General features: G+C 40.1%; 1 protein-coding gene across 2 annotated transcripts in view; it reads right to left on the reverse strand.

Moving 5' to 3' along the window:
* Nucleotides 1-21,231, reverse strand: part of dennd1b (DENN/MADD domain containing 1B) — a 120,992-nt gene that overhangs the window by 89,606 nt on the left and 10,155 nt on the right. For both annotated transcript variants that reach the window (XM_086047133.1, XM_086047132.1), the window contains exon 3: nt 5,683-5,726. In XM_086047133.1, the coding sequence (XP_085903259.1) occupies nt 5,683-5,726 (44 nt within the window). The remainder of the gene's footprint in view (nt 1-5,682; nt 5,727-21,231) is intronic.

Raw genomic sequence — 21,231 nt, forward strand, 5'->3', positions numbered from 1 at the left:
GAAGGTAGTGATCTGCTGGACGCCCTGCCACACCTGCCTGGGGTTGTTGTTGGAGACATGGTTCTCAATCTGCTGCCTGTAGTCCAATTTGGTTTTCCTTATTCATCTGATTTTAATGCATAGCCGACATTAGTCATGTTAAAACCACAGTATAATGGATAGAAAAATTACACACAACCCTGTTTAAATGCCAGATTTTTGTGGTATTTAAAAAAGTAGAGCAAGAAAAATAATAAAAAAAAAATGTTTGCACATTAGAGTAATGTGACCTATAATCTGAACAACTCAATTGATTTAAAAAACATACATATATTTTCAAGAGGAGAAATAAAAACTGAAATAATGTAGAAACTTTCCAAATACTGTACGTCTGTTTATTTTATTGATTTGCTAGCTTGTGCATTTAATATGAACGTTACGCGATGGAGACAACTTGACATGCGTTAAGAGTCAGTCATAGATGGATGTAACGGCCAGGTCGAGGAAGAGTTGTGGTCTTCCCAAACTTCTTCCATTTGAGGATTATGGAGGCCACTGTGCTTTTAGGAACCGTGAGTGCTGCAGAATTATTTTGTAACCTTGCCCAGATCTGTGCCTTGCCACTAGAGGTGGGCGATATATATCGTTATCGATATCATCGTCAATCTTGCTTTCACGATGTGTAATTTTACATTATCGAGTGTTAATACTGCCTCTGACTTGAGTCAGTTGACGGCTGCAAAGTATGAGGAAATGATGAAAAATCAGTGCGTATTGACGGCAGAGGAGGAGGAAGCGATAATCATTCGCCGAATCAGTGGGCAGGACCCGGTCACGTGACTCTGTCTGCACTGCAGCCGAGCTTCAAGTATGGAGGACTGTCCAGCGGGGAATAATAATAGCAAGGCACGTTATGTTTTGCAGAAGCTATATTTAGTAATTTAAAAGAGATGTTGTTCACAAACGCTGTCTATCCACAATTGGTCTGTGAAGCACGTGCAGATTTACAATATTTTTTGTAGAATATCGTCAAATTATTGTTATCGAGTTTTTTGAAAAAAATATCGAGATTTTTTTTTTTTGCCTGCATCGCCCACCCCTACTTGCCACAATATCTGTCTCTGATCTCCTTGGGCAGTTCCTTCAACCTCATGATTCTCCTTTGCTCTGACATGCACTGTGAGCTGCTTATATAGACAGGTGTGTGCCTTTCCTGATCTAGTCCAATCAGTTTAATTAAACACAATTGGACTCCGATAAAGAAGCAGAACCATCTCAAGTCTCAAGAAAGATCATAAGAAATGGACAGCATGTGAGTTAAATGTGAAGGTTTTTTGCAAAGGGTGTGAATACTTATGACCATATCACATTTCAATTTTTCTTTTTAATAAATTTGCAAAAAATTCTACATTTCTGATTTTTTTCTGTCCAGATGGGGTGCTGAGTGTACATTAATGAGAAATAAAATGAACTTTATTGATTTTGGCAAATGGCTGCAATGACACAGCAAGTGAAAATTTACAAGGAGTCTGAATACTTTCCGTACCCACTCCTACATCATATGAAACAACGGTATGCCTATTAAGACAACTTTACATCAGCAAATATGGACATGCCGTACTTTCCCCCAAAAACTGTGCAACCAATTGCTATGCTGTGCGACCAACTGAAAAAATGAACTGAAAAGCAAAGGATTATAAGTTCATGAACCATGGTTCAGGTTTCACTGTATATGATCAAAAACACAGCATCACGATCATGTCCTATCAGAATAATAAGAACGTCTTCATTTATGAATTGTTAAATCCTTCTTAGGTGAAGACACTCCTTTGCAACAAACTAAAAGTGAGGCACTTTGAAAAAAATGTATTAAAATCTACAAATCAGACTATTGCAGCGGGCGGGAAAAAAATCATTAAATTTTAAAGCCATATCGGCCAACCATAGCTCAGCTCTTAAAATAACTTTTAAATCATACTATTCTCTATTCTGCACTGATAAATGGGCCTAGAAGTCACACCACACTGGTAAGATACAATTAACTTTCCTGTGTGTGCGTTTCTTTGACTGCAAGTGCATGTTCAGTCTGCAGATTTTTTTTTTTCCCCCACAACTTTCTTTGGGATGACATCTGAGAGGGAGTGGACAGATTTCCATCTGTCTGCTTCATTTGGAAAAAAAACTCTTGCAAATCCAATTCAAATATATTTTTAGGACACCTTTCCTTCCTTTTCACATCACCATTTCTCTCTCTATAACCAAGTAGCATCTGCAGATGACCAAGACATCAAGAGACTTAGGAGCTCAGGGTCGAATAGGAGAGCAGGAGGGGTAAAGAAAAAGGGCAGCTAGCAAGAGAAAGAGGGAGCAAGTGCCTCTCACGTCAGGTTTCCCCAGCACACCCCAGAGTGCCAGCCAGCCTGCAGTCTGTTCTCCTTTGAGCTTTCTATTCTACTACAGAGCAGAAAAAAAATCAATCCATATTTCCATAATCCACACTCCTGTCTGTCCGCATGTCTTTGCCTCGCCCCCTCCTACCATCGCTCTCCATCCCTTTCTCCATCTCTTCCCTCTCCCCTGGGGTAGACTAACCCCTCCACCCCGATCCTACGGCCTACAAATGTCATTGCGCTGAGCAACAATAACGGCCGAAACAAAAGGAGGCCTTGCTCTGAGCTCCTCTGCAGAGACTGTTGGCTGCTGCTGCCATATGCTGGCCAGCACGGGCCACAGAAAGAAACCGAGTCTGGCTACAGAGGACTCCAGCCTCCAGCCTCACAAAGGAAGGAAAAGAGCCTTAATCCTGGTAATGAGGCCAGTGAATACAGCTTTTATGTATACAGGGGAAAGGGCTAATCCCTCTGTACACAGCACGCTAACTAGCCATCTTAAGGGCCATCTTATCCACACAAACGATCTGGTCAACAACAGAATGAAAGAAAAGTAAGGTTGTGGTGGGTGGGGGCTAAGTAAAAGAGACATGTCGAAAAAGGGGATGAGGTCTGGACACATGTCAAGACTCAAACTATCACTGCGATGGTTTCTGTCTTTCTTGGTTTCAACTGCTTTTCTATTGGGAATATGCTGATTCAGCCTAGTGTACCCAATCGGCACATCAGCCCTCCTGGACAAGTCTTATGAAAATGTTGATCCAATCCTTTTGCCTACAATATCATGGTAATGCTTAATTACACCTTTGATTGATATTCCATTAGGAGCCAAGTCAAGAGGAACAGACCTTTATGTAGGGTATATATTACAACCCAATGTTTGCTGTCACTGAGGCACAGGCTTCATGTTTCAAACTTGCATTCAAACTTTTGCACCAAGTCGCACTTGAAATTTCATTTGGAATTGTACTGATGGAGCACCAACGAGACGTGACAAATGCGGATAAACAGTGGCTAGTTTTGGCAGCCTTTGTTGCCTTAATCTTCTTACAAGTACAAGAGCGAGGGTTGACAAAGTATTTCACAATACCGTGTCAAGAACGTGACGGTTTACTTCGCGTGGGAGTTCATCGTGAGCGAAGAATAGAGCCGAATGCCTTGTTTACGTTGTTATAATCAGCCCCCGGCCAACATCTTTCCGGTTGGAGTTTTCTAACCATGAGAAATGGTGACTACCGCCGCCGATGGTATGGAAGGGTATTACATCTTATGCATGCGCAGAAGGTCCTTTAATGGTCAGCATCGCTGTCTGTCATTGCGGTGTTTTTTCAGCGTGACGTGCCGACAGCCGGCCGGACGCCACAGGGGATACGCGTCTGTCACTGTTGACCAATGTTGTTTTGGTCTATCTAGGCCTTAAGATGTCCTCATTAAGCAAAATGCAAAATGGTCAGTTTGAGGGTGAGAGTCATCAACTGTCATTTTTTTGTGATGGTCCATTCTAAATCAGGGTCAGCCGTGTTGCACGGTGGACGTAAAGCTACTTAGAGAAGTTGCGGAGGTCCGCATGACTTAAAGGGGGAAGTCAACCCAAACATATTTTTTCAAGAATGTGTTCTATACAAGCCCACTAGTTGAAACAAGACATTCTGATAAATACTGTGTTTTAAGCCATCTGTGGGGGCGGCCATTTTGTCACTTTTGTCACACGAACAATTACGGCTGACCTGTTTTCTGAAGCTGAGCCGTGAATGGTAGTTACCTGAGCACTTGTGATGTCATTTTCAGTTGACACAAGTTACAAAATGGCTGCCCCCGGAGATGGCTAAAAAGGGGTGGAACTCATATTCCACAAACGCAATATTAATCAGAATGCCGTTTTTCAACTAGTGGGTCTGCTGAAAACATATTCTTGAAAAAAATGTGTTTGGGTTGGCCAGGAGCGCATAACTGCGTTTCTACCAGAGCCTATATGTCATTTTCTATTTTTTTATCCAATTCTCTTGGTCTCTTAGCCAATGAAATGCATCAGAATATACACGTGACGATGTCGTGAGCCCTCGGAGGATGTCCCAGAATTTTTTCGAGCAATAACGGCGGACGCAGACGATCGCGGGAGCTCTGAAATAAGTGACGGCAGTGAGATAGACAACACGCTTGTGGACTTGGAACTAGTGGAACCAGTCGATTGTGATATATGGTTAAGATATATGTTTGTCGATGAAAGCCACATGTCTAAGCTCTCAAATTCTTTTGGAATTATGTTTCTATTTGCTACAGGGGCTGAGATATCAATTATTTTGTAGGTCTTGAATTTCTGGGAAAACTTCAGGTTTTAGAGGGTGATTCTATAGTCATAGCCATAAGCTTTGGGGAGATGTTGAGCCAGGCGCTTTAGGCCTTAATAGGTTAATTTATGTTGCACTATGTTAATGTTGCACATTTTTCATTATTTTTTTAAACAAAATGTGACTTTAGGTTGTGTGTAAAATAATGATATCCATGTAAATTCCTTGCATTGCTCACCTAAGCAAAAATTAAGATTGATATTATGTTGAAAGGCATGTGTAGAGACTGACCTTATCAATTAAATTCTTAATACTGTATATAATGAAGGAAACAAGGTTATAGTATATATTTAAGTGTAAGTTAAAAAAATGAGGCCAGTGTTAAATGTTAGAGGACAGAAAATTAAATACAATCGGCAAACATCTGCAATTTGGCCGATTAGTTTAGCTGGTGTAAGATCCATAATTGGATGATTTAATTGGCCGGCGATTAATCGTTCGGGCCCAAATATTAACCTAATAAAGCCGTAGTCATGAAAAATGTAGCAGACATAGCAAAACAATGAAAGTGAGAATCTGAAAACGTAAGTGTGCATTCCTGTCACGGTTGCATGATAATTAGTGATTCCTTGGTTGTTGAAGAACCGCTCACTGCTTTTCATTACCAGCAACAGACATGCAATGAGAGAGAGTCGGAAGGAGAGAGTGAGATGAGGAGAGAGAGCAAAAGCAGTGATGATGAGGAAGAGGAGAGAAGTGGTGATGTGGGGGGGGTTCCACAGGAAAGCAGGATGAGTGAGAGCATTAGAAAAGGAAGGAGGATAGGAAAGAGGGGAGAGAGAGACTTAGAGCAAGAGGTATGGAGAGAGCAAGAGGGCAAGAGAGTGTGTGTGAGAGAGAGAGAGAGAGAGAGAGAGAGAGAGAGAGAGAGAGAGAGAGAGAGCAAAAGAGAAAGTGATAAAGAGAGAGCGAGAGAGAGAGAGAGAGAGAGAGAGAGAGAATGAAAAAGCTAAGTGTGTTCCAACCTGGTCGGTGTAGTCCTGGGGGAAGCTCCACAGCACGGTTGGATCTAGAGGTAATTGACAGACAGCATTAATCAGCGGGTGAGAAACACACCGTCTTTGCTCGCTGCCTCAGAATATATACATATTAATGAGATGGGTGGGGGCAAGGGGTGGCTGCTGCGTCTGTACACACACATACACGCGCACGCACGCGCACACACACACACACACACACACACACACAAGCACACCTTTTACTCACACCGAGCAGCAGAACATCGTGAAAGACAGAATGTGTTGAGGCTGTATGAGTTGTAAATATGCAAATATAGATTCTCAGTATAGCTATGATAACGTTTAAAAACAACCCTATCATCACAGGCCTACTCTAATTAATGCTAAAATGGCACACTTCTGATTAGCGGCAATATTATTGTACAATCACAAATGTTTTTGTTCGGTATTGTTTTGTTTTTTTTTGGTTGGTTGTTGTTTTTTAAGAAAACTGCTTAGCAATGATAAAACACCTTTTGATTAATTGGATTTTGGTCAATTGCAGTCATCATGAGCTATTAGCTGGAAAAGTGAGGCGATGTCTGGCCACTGATCAGACAGAATTGGCTATTTGTTTGTCATTTGACATTCTTTTTAACAAGCTATGAAAACTCTGATGTTTGATTAATCTAAAATACATTAACAGACTAATCAACAAGTATTAATTATCTTGAATTATAAAATGTGTTTTGAAGACATCCACACTTCAAATGTAATACTACAGCAAACAAGACTAGCACGTACTGCATGACAAAAATGTGTGCCTAAAATGAAGTTAAGTCATTTTCAACAGCCTGCGGTCCTCATAATATCCGTATGCATTAAGCTTGCATCTGTCCTAATGTAGGTAAATTCTGCATCCAAACCAAAGCTCAAAGCTATGTTTAACTAAAGCCAAAGTGACTGAAAGGAAGCAGTCATCCCTGAACACAAAGGTCTCTGCTAAACATGGCTTCCACGGCGCCTGGGTCACCATATGACTTTGGCACCAGCAGCCCAGGTTTGAAAAGACAAATTCACACATGGCAACATCCAAGCTGTGAGCCGTAAATATAGTCTCACTCTCTATACGCGCCAGCTTACCAATTTAAAAGTTCTGGACCTTCAAAGAGACGTCTAACTGTTTTAACTACTTTATATATTCAACAGAGGAGAGCAGGATGTTTCTTAACATTCTCATAGAAAATATTAGCTTCAGGAATGAGGTCATAAAACAATACTCATGGCTGCGTGAGAGAGAGTACAAAAGTGGGGCAATACAATGGGCGTATAGATGACAGGACGGAGCAGAATCCATCATTCCTTACATAATCCTATTGGATGATTTCATGCGCCCCATCTTGAAAACAGCAACAGAGAAAAAAAAGAGACCCCAGCGATGGCACAGGTAGGACTACTTTACGCTGATTTACGGGATGAGAAGCGAGGAAGGGACTTCTCCCAAAGGGCTGACACCGAATTGAAAATACTGTGGCAAATTTCCGTGAATAACTGACACCCCCCATTCATTTGTCAATTGCCTATGATTACTTTAGACCACAATTATACCACAAACTACTGTATGTGTCCTTAAACAAATGACAGCAACCCCATACGATGATGAATATGACTCATCTAAGTAAATGTAAATTGGCAGAAAAACAATTTATTTTCCACATCTTTACTGCTTTCATACAGATCCCACATTTCTGGTCCTCCTTAATGAGTACGTTTACATGCAGTCAATATTCCGGTTAAGGTCAAAATTCCAATTCGGAATAATCCATTTACCTGACTTGAGTTATCCCCCACATTTAAATAACCCGATTGAAACGGCGATACCTTGCGGTTGAGCATGCGCAGAATGTCCCATGCATTCGAATATTCCGAAATGCACACATATTTGGGTTGGAAAGGGAGTAACCCAGGCATGATATTCACAATTTTGAAAAACCCGAATAAGGGCATATTGCGGCTTGTTGCGTGCGTTTACATGGCTTTTAAAAACCCAAATACTGCCAATATTCGGGTTTTAAAAGGTTTATTGGCTGCGTGTAAACGCATTCATTGTTTCCCAATTCCTAACCTTCCTTTCTGCTGTAGCCCCCACCGCTTGTTCGCCCCGCATTATTCTCTCACTCTCTTGCTGGGCGTGTAGAGGGCGCAAGAGGGGGCCTGAAGGGGGTTAAGGCTGGAAGTTGAAGGTTACAGGGGTGAAAAGGACCCCTGCTGCTCCGCCCGGGGACACAAATGTCACCATGACAGATCCTGGAACTGTTAATTCATCCTCCCCTTCTCACAAACCACACACTCAAATCTGAATTGATTGCACCACTCACGACATGACACAATTCATGGTGTCACATATTCAGAATTCTTGACTGAATAAATAAAAAGAGGGCCTCTATAATTAAGGAGGTGCGATATTTTATCACGCACACATAAATATGGAACATAATTTAGTGGAAGGGTATTGTAGTATATGAGAATAATTTGCTAGTAATCTAATAAAAATGTGTAATTTATTGTTGAAAAGCACAAGTTCATGTACTGTCACAGGTTGACTACAATTGCGATTTACTGTAGCGATACTGCCAATGGGCCTGACAATAAACAGTTGAAATCATTATTATGTCTCTAACAGTGGAGTGGAACTTCTAGCCATTACAGCAAAGAAACACAGTCCCAATCCAATCACATGATCGTAAATCAGGACCATAATTCTCAGTTGATCGATACCGGGTGAAAAAGATCAGATTCTTTTATTTTCTCAACTTTAAAAGGTCACAAAGCGACACAATAATCCTATGATACAAAGATATTGCCCAATGGAACAGCAATGGCTTAGTTTTGTATCAAACAACGCAACGTTTTGGGTTTGTGTGGTGGCGTTAGAAAGACAAAGCAGAAAATCACAGATGGAGTGCTAAGACTCCCCAAATATGCTTGTTTTATTGTCAATTATTGTCATTAAAGCAGAAGCCAACCCCAAAAATGTTCTTTTACAATAATATGTTCTATGCGCCACCACTAGTCTAAACACGACATTCTAATTAATATCGCAGTTGTGGAATATGAGCTGAGCAGCAAAATCCACACATTTTTAGCCATCTCAGGGGGCGGCCATTTTGTCGCTTTCTGTCGACTGTAAATGACAATAAACAACCAATCACGGCTCACCTGTTTTCTGAAGCTGAGCCATGATTGGTCGTTACCTGAGCCCTGAGCAACTGTGGTGTCATTTTCGGTCAAGAGCAAGTGGCAAAATGGCCGCTTACTGAAATGGCTAAAAACGGGTGGATTTCGCGACTTAACTCATATTCTACAAACAATATCATGCCATGTTTAGACTTGTAAGGCTGCAAAGAACATATTATTGTAAAGAACATTTTGGGGTTGACTTCTTCTTTAAGAGCAGCTGGAAAAAAAAAAAAAAATCAAAAAAGTCAGTTGGTTGTGATATTGCTGGCAGGTAATGTGACCTGGGGAAAAAAACAACCTAAACAGACCTGTTGGGTGTGAATTGAATTGAAATCACCTATCCAGAAGCGAATTCCAACATTCACACCCAAGAACATAGCGAGGCGTGCCCATTGGACCCTGCCATGTGCACGTGTGTCCATGTAAACAGCCACATGCATGTTTACAGTGAGACAGCAAGCTCATGGCAAATTATTTACTGTTAGGTAGCATGTCCATTGATCCCTGGGGCCTTCAAGCATGGCTGACCTCCAACAGTCAGCATGTGGGCAACGTGTAAGCAGCCCCTGAGCAATGGCACATTTACTTGGAGGAGGCGGTGGTGGGGAAGCTGGGAGAAGGGAAGAAAAAAAAAAGAAAGAAAAAAAAAAAAAATCAATGCTTTGGCTATTCCTGAGACACATGTCTTTAAAAGTCAGCGGTGGAAAGTGAGCGAGGCGAGAGGAGGGTTAATAGGTGAAGGGTGTTGGGAACGGAGTGCAGGGCATCAGGGAAGACGTAGGAGGCCAAAGAAAATGTGAAAGGAAAGATGAACTGCGTACGTATCGTAGGTGAACCTCGGCCATTCTCAGATGACAGTTACACTGCCTCATTTCTGCTCACTCAGGTGGAACTGAATAAATGATCTTATATTTTATGTGTTATATCTGCATGAAGAAGTGAAAAATATGTTGTTTTTTTATCCTGTTATGACAATTGTCTTCATAATTCTATGCGTATTGGCACGTCCAAGTAGGCTAAAAATGAAAAGTGCTGGCATCTTCATCTTGGCATACATTTTCGCTTCTTGGGATTTCCAAGCAAGATAAAAAAAAAGGAGCTATTGGCAGAGAATGGCATTCCTAATGCTGCTGGCTGGAAGAAAAAGTTGGCACAAGATGCCATGTGTCAGAAAGCTCACACTGCCCAACAGGACTGCATATGAAGTATTTAACTGTAAGCCATTTTGTCCAAAAAAAAAAAAAAAAAAAAAAAAACCCTAAAAGTAAGTCTCAAGTTGATTTGAGGTTACATCAAAATGTGCTGTGCATGCTGGGAAAAACTGATAAATGTGAACCGCACTCGCAGTGTGTCCGCAGGATCATCTCATCTGCTCAATGGCCTGAATTTAGGGTTCAGTCGAAAATAAGAAAAAGACCTAACCCCAAATCCAGCATGAATACACGTAAAGATGAAAGCCTCTAGTTTATAATTCCCTATACTGTGGGAATCAAACACAGACTCGGAGCCCTTATGGCCATCCATTGCTCTGTAGGCATAAAAAAAAAAAAAAAAAAAAACTTTTTTCACCTCATTCCACAAACGATTGAATATATGTGTGTGTGTGTGTGTGAATAGGGGGCCTGTTTGTTAAGGGAGGCCAAATCCCATATGGTGAACACCAGCTCTTCTGACTGTGAGACTGTGAAAGCCACCGGCAGCCTCTCTCCTCCATCCGTGCTCCACAGATGAAGGGATGGAGCGCCTGCCTCTTCTTGCTCCTCCTTTCTCTCGCTCCCTTTGCCCGATCGCCTCCCTTTTTCTTGGCCAGGGGTTAAACTGCTGCACTCTAACCTCCTTGGCGGTGATTTCATTCACTCCGTTTTTCTTGCTTGCTCTCTCATCTGTGAGAGAGACTTATTTCACAGTGTGTAGTGGATTAGGCCTCATTCGTATGGCCCCGTACAAAAGCATTGTTTTAGCAGCAGCCAGAACGCTGTAACAGGAGGAAGCTGCCGCTAGTAAGCATCCACAATACGGCCATTGTGGACATAGGACTGGAGGGACCCTGCGCTAGAGGCTGTCTAGACTTTGAGCCTGGGCCGATTGGGGAAACAGAGGGAGAAAATCCCATCAGGCAGTGGAGTGAAAGTTAACTAAGGTACCCTGCTGTGAACCTGATGAAGATGTCAAGCCAACATATGGCAAAAAATGTCCATTGTCAGAAGAAGGAGCTTTCTCCCCTCAGAAGGTGGCTAAAGAAGATCAGGGGGTGGTGCAACCTAAAGGAAGGAATAACTGTGGTGGTCATCGCTTTACTTCTGGATCAGTAGACTTATTCTGGCTGGGAGGAGGCCCAACTCCTCCGCTTGCAGTTGAAGGAGTAAGCAGATTAACCGGCATCTTCCAAAAGGCCAGCCGAAAGAAAACACACTCGGACATTTACAACATTTTTGGGGGGGGGGGCGGGGGTTTTACCAATCAACCGGGCCTGCACGCGGCAAATGGCATTACATTTCATGCTGATTTAGTCAGCAGAGGTTTCTAGTCGAGATGATATGGTCCTTATGTTTACGAAGAACTGATTGGTCACACTAGGTAAATTACAAATGAGGAGCTTAAGTAAGTACGTTGTAAACAACCCTCATTCAATTGGACTTAAAATGAACTATAGCTACTTTTCAAACTGGTCATTTGAATCAACTTGAAAGCAGTGAATGCCGAACATTAACAATCATATTTCCAAACCGATCTAAACCACGCCTTAAAATAGATGAGAACGTGTACATTTTCTTAACAATTTAAAACTCTAACCAACAAAAAGGGGGGGGGGAAATAACTTCTAAGGGTTTCTTTTCCAGATGGAGAAAGAAAAAAAAAATCAACAACTGGCAAGCTTCACATACACAAGATCATGGCCAGGGGGATTTTCTAATCCACTTCTTCATGTACATCTGAAAAGATAAACAACCGCCTCAGCCTCAGTCTCACTGGAAGAAGACGAAAGACGGAGCTGCATTGAGATGATGTGACCCTAATAATGCCACATTAGTTGTTTCATTTTCCCAGCGATGTGAGAAAAATGCTTCAGTAGGACGAGCTGAGAAAAGGAGAGAGGGAGGGGGTGGAGCGGAGCGATGCACAGACCGAGATGGAAAGAGAGAAGTGAAAGCGATACTGTCTCCAGGCTAGTTGGGATGCAACCCAATTTCACAGCTTCACGAATGAGTGGCATAGCATATGGACGCAACCTTTGTGACAGCCTCTATGTATCACCACAAATCAGCGCTGATATTTCCAGTCAGATTCCATACTGGTCCAACATTACGTCAACATTACGCTCTGCATGACTGCATCTCCAACACAAAGCACTCAGCATTTGTTTGGCTGGCTAAAGAGGACGTAAGCAGCGTCTCTCAACGCAACATTTTTGCTACTATATAAAATCTATGAACCTTGAAAAAGTCTGGTGTAGAACTCAGACGCCCAAACGGAGCATTGGAGTACAGATGGCGATGAAAGCATCGCTGCAGGTTAACTCATTCGCTGCCATTGACAAATTTAATTGTCTTTTCACAGTTCAGCCATTCAATCCCAGGAATTTTTTTTTTTTTTTTTTTAATTTTTTTCAAACATTACGGTAAAAGAGGGTCTGAAAATGTCTGGCAGTGAATGAGTTAATGATGACCAATCCATAAATGATGAAAGATAAAAATACATATATATATTTCACATTTTTATAAAACAAAATAAATAAATAATACAACTAAAAATAAAGTGGAAAAAAAAAAACAGGCACAAGCCTTGTTTTTGCCAGTTTTATGTTCAGTTATCAGGTGTGGACCTTCCACACGCAGAGGGAGGGAGAGCTTGGATTTTGCATGGACACGAGACCATAATCTGCGAGCCTTGTAGGAAAAAGGTGAGAATAAAGACAGCCTGAGGACTAAGTTGTTTCACCATCTCAAGAGCTAACATCACAGACATTAAAGCTACACGAGTCAGCTATCCATGGCAAGCCCCTTACGCAGCCAAAGTATAACGGCAGAAAAACACACTCAGCAAAATTGTAAGACACAAGGCGGTCGCTGACTACATCAGAACAACCACAGAGAAGAACGGCACAGAAAAGTAAAGTACTGAAAATCATATTTGAACAATTTAGACCAAAGACGTCAACTGCCCGGGTGGAATTATCCGGAAAATCCTGTGTGCGGTCTTGTTGTGGCACACAATCAAAACTTAGGATGTGAGTAATTAATCACATCATTAATTAAAAAAAATGTATGCGCATCTTGTCTTGAATCTAATCTAATAATCTGCTTGAATGTCTCACTGCTTTCAAATGTTGCCAGTGGAGGTGCAACAATTTATCAATTACTCGACAACTACCGGTAATCGGTTATCAATTAGTTCAATACGATCAATACATCTATTTTTATAAAAGCTCTTAATCATTTTTTCAATATCTTGTTTAACTTAAAAAATGTCCAAGTCATTGCTATTTCAGCCTCTCATCAATAAATATCATTTGATTTTTGTTGTCCTCTATGAAAGCAAACTGATTACAAAATTTTCAGGGTATGTAATTAAACCTTTATGGATAATTGTTTTTGCGCTGATTCCAAATTTGCCCTCATTTTTTCTCTAGCACATCACATCATGTAACACAGCAAGATATTTTGTAATATTTATGAATTAAAGGTTAGGTTGAGCAACAGCTGGATTTTTTTTCTGAAATGTCAGACCTAATTACAACACGCAGTAAAATCTGTATTACGCAAGCTTTTATGAGTCAAAATTAAAACCAACCACCTGAAAATCTGCAAAACCTCACGTGCAATAAAATAAGCAAAGACGCTAAGACATTTTTGAAATCTGTGTCAAAAATATGTTTAGGGACACATGAACCCGTCTCTAATTAAAATTTGCTGTTGATCAGTGTTATCTTTGCGTTTTATCAAAATAAGACGTTTGGAAACATCTGCTTTTACTTTGGAATACACATTCGATTTCTGACATATGGACCAGACCAGCAATTTTTGTGCTCGTCAATTTGAAATTAAATTCTGTTTTTGAAAAAAGGATGAAAATTTGAATTCTAGTCCTAACATAATAAATACAATGAACTTGATTACTGAACTTAAAAGGTTTATTATCACAAATCCAGACAACTCATTTAAAGATTTATAGTGGAAAAAAATGTGTGTACAGGCTTTTACATGATTACAGTTACAGTATGCTAAGATATTGGACAAGGCAAGCAAAGTACTGGCTGGGTTTACATGGAGTCTTTTTTGTTATTCCAATTGAAATCATTCTGAATGAAAATCTCTGCTCCCATGTTTACATGTGACGTGATCTATTCCAATCTGCCATTTATATACTCCATTACGTTAATCAGATCAGTCGTGTTACAGCGGTGTGATGAGTGGATTTCATGTAACTGTTTTAACACTTTTATTCAAGCAACATCTTGACAAAAACAAGTTACGAGTAAATTCAACAGTAAAGTAAGTAAGTTCTCCCATCACAGACAAGCTCTGGTAAGACATTGCCATTTTAAAGTGCATGTATGACAACGTCACTGCGCATTTACATCAACACAGAGTATGCTTGGTAATTCCGATTGAACTGTTTATATGATGCTCGTTCGGATTGGCAAGAGGAATATTGCTCATAATCAATCTGAGTGAAATTCCATTCGGATTCGGCCTTTTTATTCCGACTGATGTGTTTATATTGAGCATTTTCATCCCGTGTGGTCATTCGGATTCATTCTAATAATGCACGGCTCCGTGTAAACCCGGCTACTCTCATGTCATGCTGTTTTAAAAACAAATATTGACGGGAAAGAGCCAAACCAAAATGCAAATCATTCTGTAATTAATTACCACGTGACGCACCTAGAAAATCGAGTGACAAGTAGGTGAAGGTGAGATGGGCTGAAAAAAATAACAGTAAAAAAACCTCGATATTAAAAAAAAAAAAAAAAAATCAATTACGATAATCTACAAAACAAGACTGTAAATCTGGACTTGCTTTCACAGGACAATTATGGATGGACGGCATTTCTGAACGAAAGCTCTTGTTTATATTTTAAATTGCTTTGTACATCTTCTGCAAAACATTGTACAACGATATTCTGCGGCAATATTTAACAAAGAAGAAAATCTAACTATGTCCAGGCTATATTGGGTGTTTTTGTTGTTTTTTGTGAATGTTTATGACACTTAAATGTCTCCTATTACTCCATAATGACAGATATCACATTTTCAACAACAACTACTACAGCAATCAAAATGAAAAAAAAAAAATCTTTTATTTGATATTTGGTGATTTGTGCAACATGTATCACCCTGGAATATGTCATTTGTGGACAGTCCTCCAGGTTTCATGTGTTGGTTTGTGGTGGGACAGAAGGTTCAAAGAATTGCTCTTCCCAGCGACCACTTTTCAGCACATCTTACAATGAATGGTATTTTGACCGACGTCAGTGTTGTCAAACCGTGAATCAGTTCCAGGCTAGGAACGTAGACTACGCCTATTAAATTACTCACTGAGACGGGAGACTCCTCCATACTTGAAACTAAAGTTGTGTTCCCTCGGCTGAGTCACGTAATTGAATCCTGCCCGCTGATTCGCATAATGAAGACTTATCACTTCCTCTTCCTTTGCCGTCCATGCATGCTGATTCCCACAAATGAGGATTTCATCACTTCCTCCTACTTTGCAGCCAATCAATGGACCTGAACGGGTCAGTTTTTGAAATTGCACAAGCAACTTTGACGATAATATCGAGGACAATATTTATTGTCCACCACGAATACCAAGTTACAGAATTAATCCTGCATCTGAGAGAAGAGATGGTCCAGTTAACTCTGATGCAGCAAATCACTAGGTTCTTCAGACAAATGTTATGTTCTATGAAAAGAGATGATAAATGTTCATTGGAATACATGTGTACATTGTATATATAATACAGACGTATTATAGGGTGGTTAGTTTCCAGAGAAATTGCGCTCTAATTTCAGTTGATGAAGCGATGACCAGGCAGTGATTCCTTGTCGGATTCCCTTTTAGAGGGTTGGGGGTCGCTGGTGCAGTCTCGGGTTTGACAGAACGATAGAAATCTTGATTTGAGGAAGTGTGACAAAACGAAGTTTTTGGATGCATATAAACTTAAGGAAAGCCGGTGATCCGGTGATTGTCAGACAGCAGCGGATGCTTAGGGGAGAGTTTCTTTTTACTCTTTGAGGTGGTGGGTTGCGGCATCACAGAAAACACTGTGTGTCGCATGGCAGCTCCTTGAGGTGTGGAGAGGATCGATCTCTGTTAATGTCATATGGCACAGCACCCAGAGGCAGCAGCATGGTGCTGATGACAGTGAAAAGCCTTGCCTTTGGCGGCTACATGCACGCTGCTGCTGAGCTGTGATTTGAAGTTCACATGCAAAGGCTGACAGAAAGACAGCTCTCAGTCAGGCATTCCAACTTTAAGTCAGTCAGCCAGTCTTTCCACAGGGAAGACAAAACATCTGTACCCGTTAAAAGCACAGAGTGGAAAATGCAATCTCAAAGTTCTGCAGGACTGGTGGGCAAAATGCTGATGCGCAATACAAACATGTAATATCAAAATTAACTTGCAGTAAATCAAACTACACCCTGTGAGGAAAAGATTTACGGAACATCTATCAAATGCTGCTGAGGTTGTACAATGACATATCTCAAGGACCTTCAGCATATCTCTCAAGAAGGCTTCTCTCTTTGCCTCTGTCTGACAAATGTGACAATAGGTCAAATATAATGATAATAATGGCAAGAACCAGAAAATTCTCTGCATTTGATCTTTCCATGAAGCGACTCGGCCCTCTAAACACAGCAATAATCTGCCACTGCGCATCCATCTTGACATCCCTCGCTCATCAAGTTAATTGCGAGTACGTACAAAATGTACGGTTTTTAAGAAACTTTACATGATCAGGATTTTGGAGGCGATCAGCAATCAGCGAGTTAAAAAAATTAAATAAAAAAAAGATAACCAATCCAATCAGATGATGGACCAATCTTTTTAACAACTTGTTTATTTACTGTACAGTTGACCCTCGCCATTCAGTATTACAGTAATATAATAATATATATAATAAATATCTATAATAAAAGATAACCTTAGTTAGACCCACATTGGATTCATTTGCATTGTTTCAGCAGCAATAATAGGCATAGGAAATAGCAAAATAGTGTGCAAGAGAAGTCATCTGTACAACAAGTGTATTGCACAAAATAGAAACCTGAACTATTGTCCATGCATTAACTATCCGATCTAATCTATAAGCAATGTTATTTTATATTTGATTGCTGGATATTCATTTTGACATTTGAGGTCTGATTAATTCAATCAAACAGACTTGTTTTCTTTATTGCGATTGAAAACAGAATCGGCAAAGACTGCTTAATCCATAGACAGACGCTTGAAAACTTAACTCAAAGGTGGTTGTACAATTATTTTATTGGGTGCTCTATTTTGCACAAGGGCGTGCAGACATTTAATTCTGACTTGAGATTTTCATGGTTATTCTATTTAGCTTCTAGGTCACTGATGATGTGTGCCGTCAGTGACGGTGTGCGTTACAGGGTGACACGGGAGTGGATTTTCACTCTCATCCGATCCCTCTCCCAAAGAAATGAATCCCGCCCCATCCCAAAACGTTACGGTGTCAGTCGCAATGTTTTATTGGAGTATAACTTACAGTTGGAGATGTTAATAGAGAACAGTTAGGGAATGTATGAGCATACAGCCAAAACTTCAGGCACATTACGCACATTTGTACTGATCATTTTAAAGAATCACACCCAGCTAATTAATATCCTGCGAATTACAGAGCACAACTGGGAGACATAAACAGCGATTGCCGTTTCTTGGTAAAAAAATCAGTCAATTAATAACCACGTTTCATTTCCAACGGTAAACTGAGATCGTCCAATGACTGACATGTTTGTAAATGTGCATATCGTTTGGTCACGCAGACCTGTCTGTCTGTAAACAAATGGCAGGATTTCCAGTGATAAATGATCTAAGACATTCACAAAAGCATCAAGATTGACCTATATTTTCTGTCCTGGAAAATAGGCCAAAGACCAAATTAAGGGCCGATAGGGCGACAACATGCATGTAAACGCCATCATCTTCACAGTAATTGTGGGGTGTAAGGCAACATCGGAGTAGCCTTGAACAGAGAGACATACCCTGGAGGCATAGCTGTTGACATGTAAATAGTGAGGACAGAAGCTGAAATGACAGCACAGACAGCAGGCTTGTACCACTAGTTCTGCTTGACTTGGGTTTGGTCTTGGTGCCTAAATTAAGAGTCTGGATGTCAGAATACCAGTACTCATATCATGTCAATAAGTAGGTTGATTTTCTTAATTACCAATGGAAGATACATATCTGTCTTTTACATCATGTTGCCCGGAGATCATTTGACATCAGCTTGCAAGGCAATAGGTCAGAGAGGGTTCAAATACAAGGTCATTAATTATCATTCTCAGTCTCTGTTATATCCGTCTTTTTTCCATAGGTCCAAATTGGATACAGTTTGCAAGTTTTTGTATTTCTATTGTGAAAGGTATCCGAATAATGGAGCTTTGTTTGTTTAATGGATCTTTTCATTCCACTGTTTGGTGTCTTTCCATTTGGGATCTAGCTGTGGCTGTAAAGGAGTTTAGTTTTTGTATTACAATACATGGGATGGGTAAAACCCAAATCTTTAAAAAAAACGGTTTCCCTATTTCAATGAATAACCATACATTATACCAAGAAGAGAAGAACAGAGCCAAAATGCTGGATCAATGTCATTGTTGTCTAAGGCTAGTCTTTGTTATGTTCATCACACTGCTTCATGGTTAATACTGCCATCCAATCTCCACACCTGAGAGAACCAAAACCAGTCGGGGGCACATATCATCCATGCTAAAGTCATTCCAAGCTAGAGGAGCACTTATGCATGTACTTACGCAACTTATTTGTGCATACTCCATGTGCACAAATTATGTGCAAAGTTTCATTTTCAGATGTTTTATAGCAAAAAAAAAAAAAAAAAAGAAGAAGAAAAGTGGCATGACTCATATGTTTAAATGGTGGGATAAATATTTCAAAATTGTCAAAATGCTGTCCTCTTTGTGGATTTTTACTTCTTACAGTATCAATATCGGAGCACTTCAATCAATATTGAATCAAATCACAACCTAAAGAATGCAAATCAAATCGAATCGCAAAATTCTTTACAATGGCCAACTGCAAGAATAATGTATAATAATTGATAAGAATAATACTGATAAACATCCGTTCAAGAAAGTTGTATTGATGTTTCTTGATACGCTTGAATTTTGACTCTCTTTTTTTTTTTTTTTTTTTTGCTGTGTGAAAAGATATCAACCTAAAGTTTACAAACCCATCAGCTTATTAAGACTAGAGGTACAATCTATAGAATGTTCATGGATGAAGAAGGGATGATGGGAACTAAGATGTTTCAGTAATGAGACTCAGTTGAATGTGTCGTTGTCTCACTGTGTATGAACTGAACTGTTAGTATCACCAGGTAGAAAGCAAACTCCATCAGTTAATTATCATAAATTACAACGTATCGGTATCAGCACATACTCAAAATCAAGTAACTTGCACATGGACGCAAAAAAAAAATATATGTAATCGGGACATTCCCGAATAGCTGCTGATGATATTTAAACCAGATTTCCTCAAACCTATCCAGTTATCAAAGACAAAATAAAGCCAAATACAATATGTAAGGCAGGAATTCATGCAGCATGCTGAATGAATCCAGAAAGAGGATATGAATCCTGGTGCATATATGGACTGTGCAGTAATCGATTTTCACCAGGTTTACCAGACAATACTAAAAGATGTGCTTCACGTCCTATCCCCACGTGAACTGAGTCCTCTTATGTGTTTAAGACTAAATGTCTTAAATATTTGATATCTCCTTACCATGACGGTGACAAAAGTCAACAGATATTTGAGAGCAGCTTTTTCATTGAACTCACTTTGCGAGACACAGCAAGATTAGCATAACAAGAGCACAATTAAAGCAGGACTGAACTAATCCAGTTCATTTGTGGGTGAATCTAGGCCATCTTGATATTACATGCAGAAGAACCAGCCAATCATTGTTATTAAGACTCCAGATGATTGGTTGTGTGTATTTGCAGGCATGTATGTTGACATAACATCTGCCATCTGCTGTGCTACACATATTCCCAGTCCGAGACAGTCGTTTCTTGACATACATGTGAAGAACAGCTTCAATGGGTCCTCATTTCGTTTAACATTAATAATCTAAGAGCTACCCAGAGAATCTGACGATTGGTCACAGGGGAAGACAGGTCTATTAGCATGAACGCACACAAACAACAGCCAGTAAAAACAACTGTAAAGTCTGAAAAGCTGTGAGTGAAGGTGATGCAATGAACCGCTTCTGCATTCATCAAAATCATCACATTTTAAATTATTGATCAGGCCCTACATTTCCTCAGTTTTTCCAGACAGAAGAAGAGATGTCTATAAATAGCCTGCAGTGGGTGCTCCATGCCTAGAAGTATTTCCATGTTTTTCCCCGTCTAGATGCTATTGTAAATACAAATGAAAAATGGGAAAATAAACAGTGTTGGATGTGGATAAAACTATTAGATTAGACATAATTTATTGATACCCGATCCCCAAATAGCTCACCTCCTGCTTTATCGACTACAGCGATAAGCTTCTTGCCATCAAAAGCCAACCGCTCTCATTCAGGCCTAGTGCTTCATGCTTTGGCCAAGACACACTATTCTGATGAAACAACAAAGCTGTCCAGAGGGTGTTGGATGTTTCTAATTGAGTGCGTCAAGTACTGCATGTCACAAGGTCGTATGGCACCAAAAGAGAAGCCCCCACTCCATGTCCCCCGTTCCATGCGATACAGCAGAAAACAGACTGGAAAAACTGTGCCTCTTGTTTGTGTCGGCAAACTATCAATGAAATGCTTGATTAAAAATGATAACACAAGACTCAACATGACACAACACTTTAAATTACCAAGAGAAATTAAATGAGCGGAAAAAAGACACGTGTGTCAAAAAAAGAAAAAACCCAAAAACAAGAGAATACCGTATTACCATTTCTAAACAGAGACTGTTAACAGTCAAATACTCGGACCGTAAATCACTCCATGTGATTACAAACAATTCAAGGCACGCCAATCTTTTTAAATAAGACAAGTTGGAAGTGGACCCAAGCAAACAGCAGGTTGGTGAATGGATAAGTGACTGTGAGTGGGGAGATACAAATGACTCCAGACAAGAA

This window comes from Filicampus tigris, chromosome 12 (assembly GCF_054856515.1).
Source record: "Filicampus tigris isolate MCC_2025a chromosome 12, RoL_Ftig_1.0, whole genome shotgun sequence".
Taxonomy (NCBI): Eukaryota; Metazoa; Chordata; class Actinopteri; order Syngnathiformes; family Syngnathidae; genus Filicampus; species Filicampus tigris.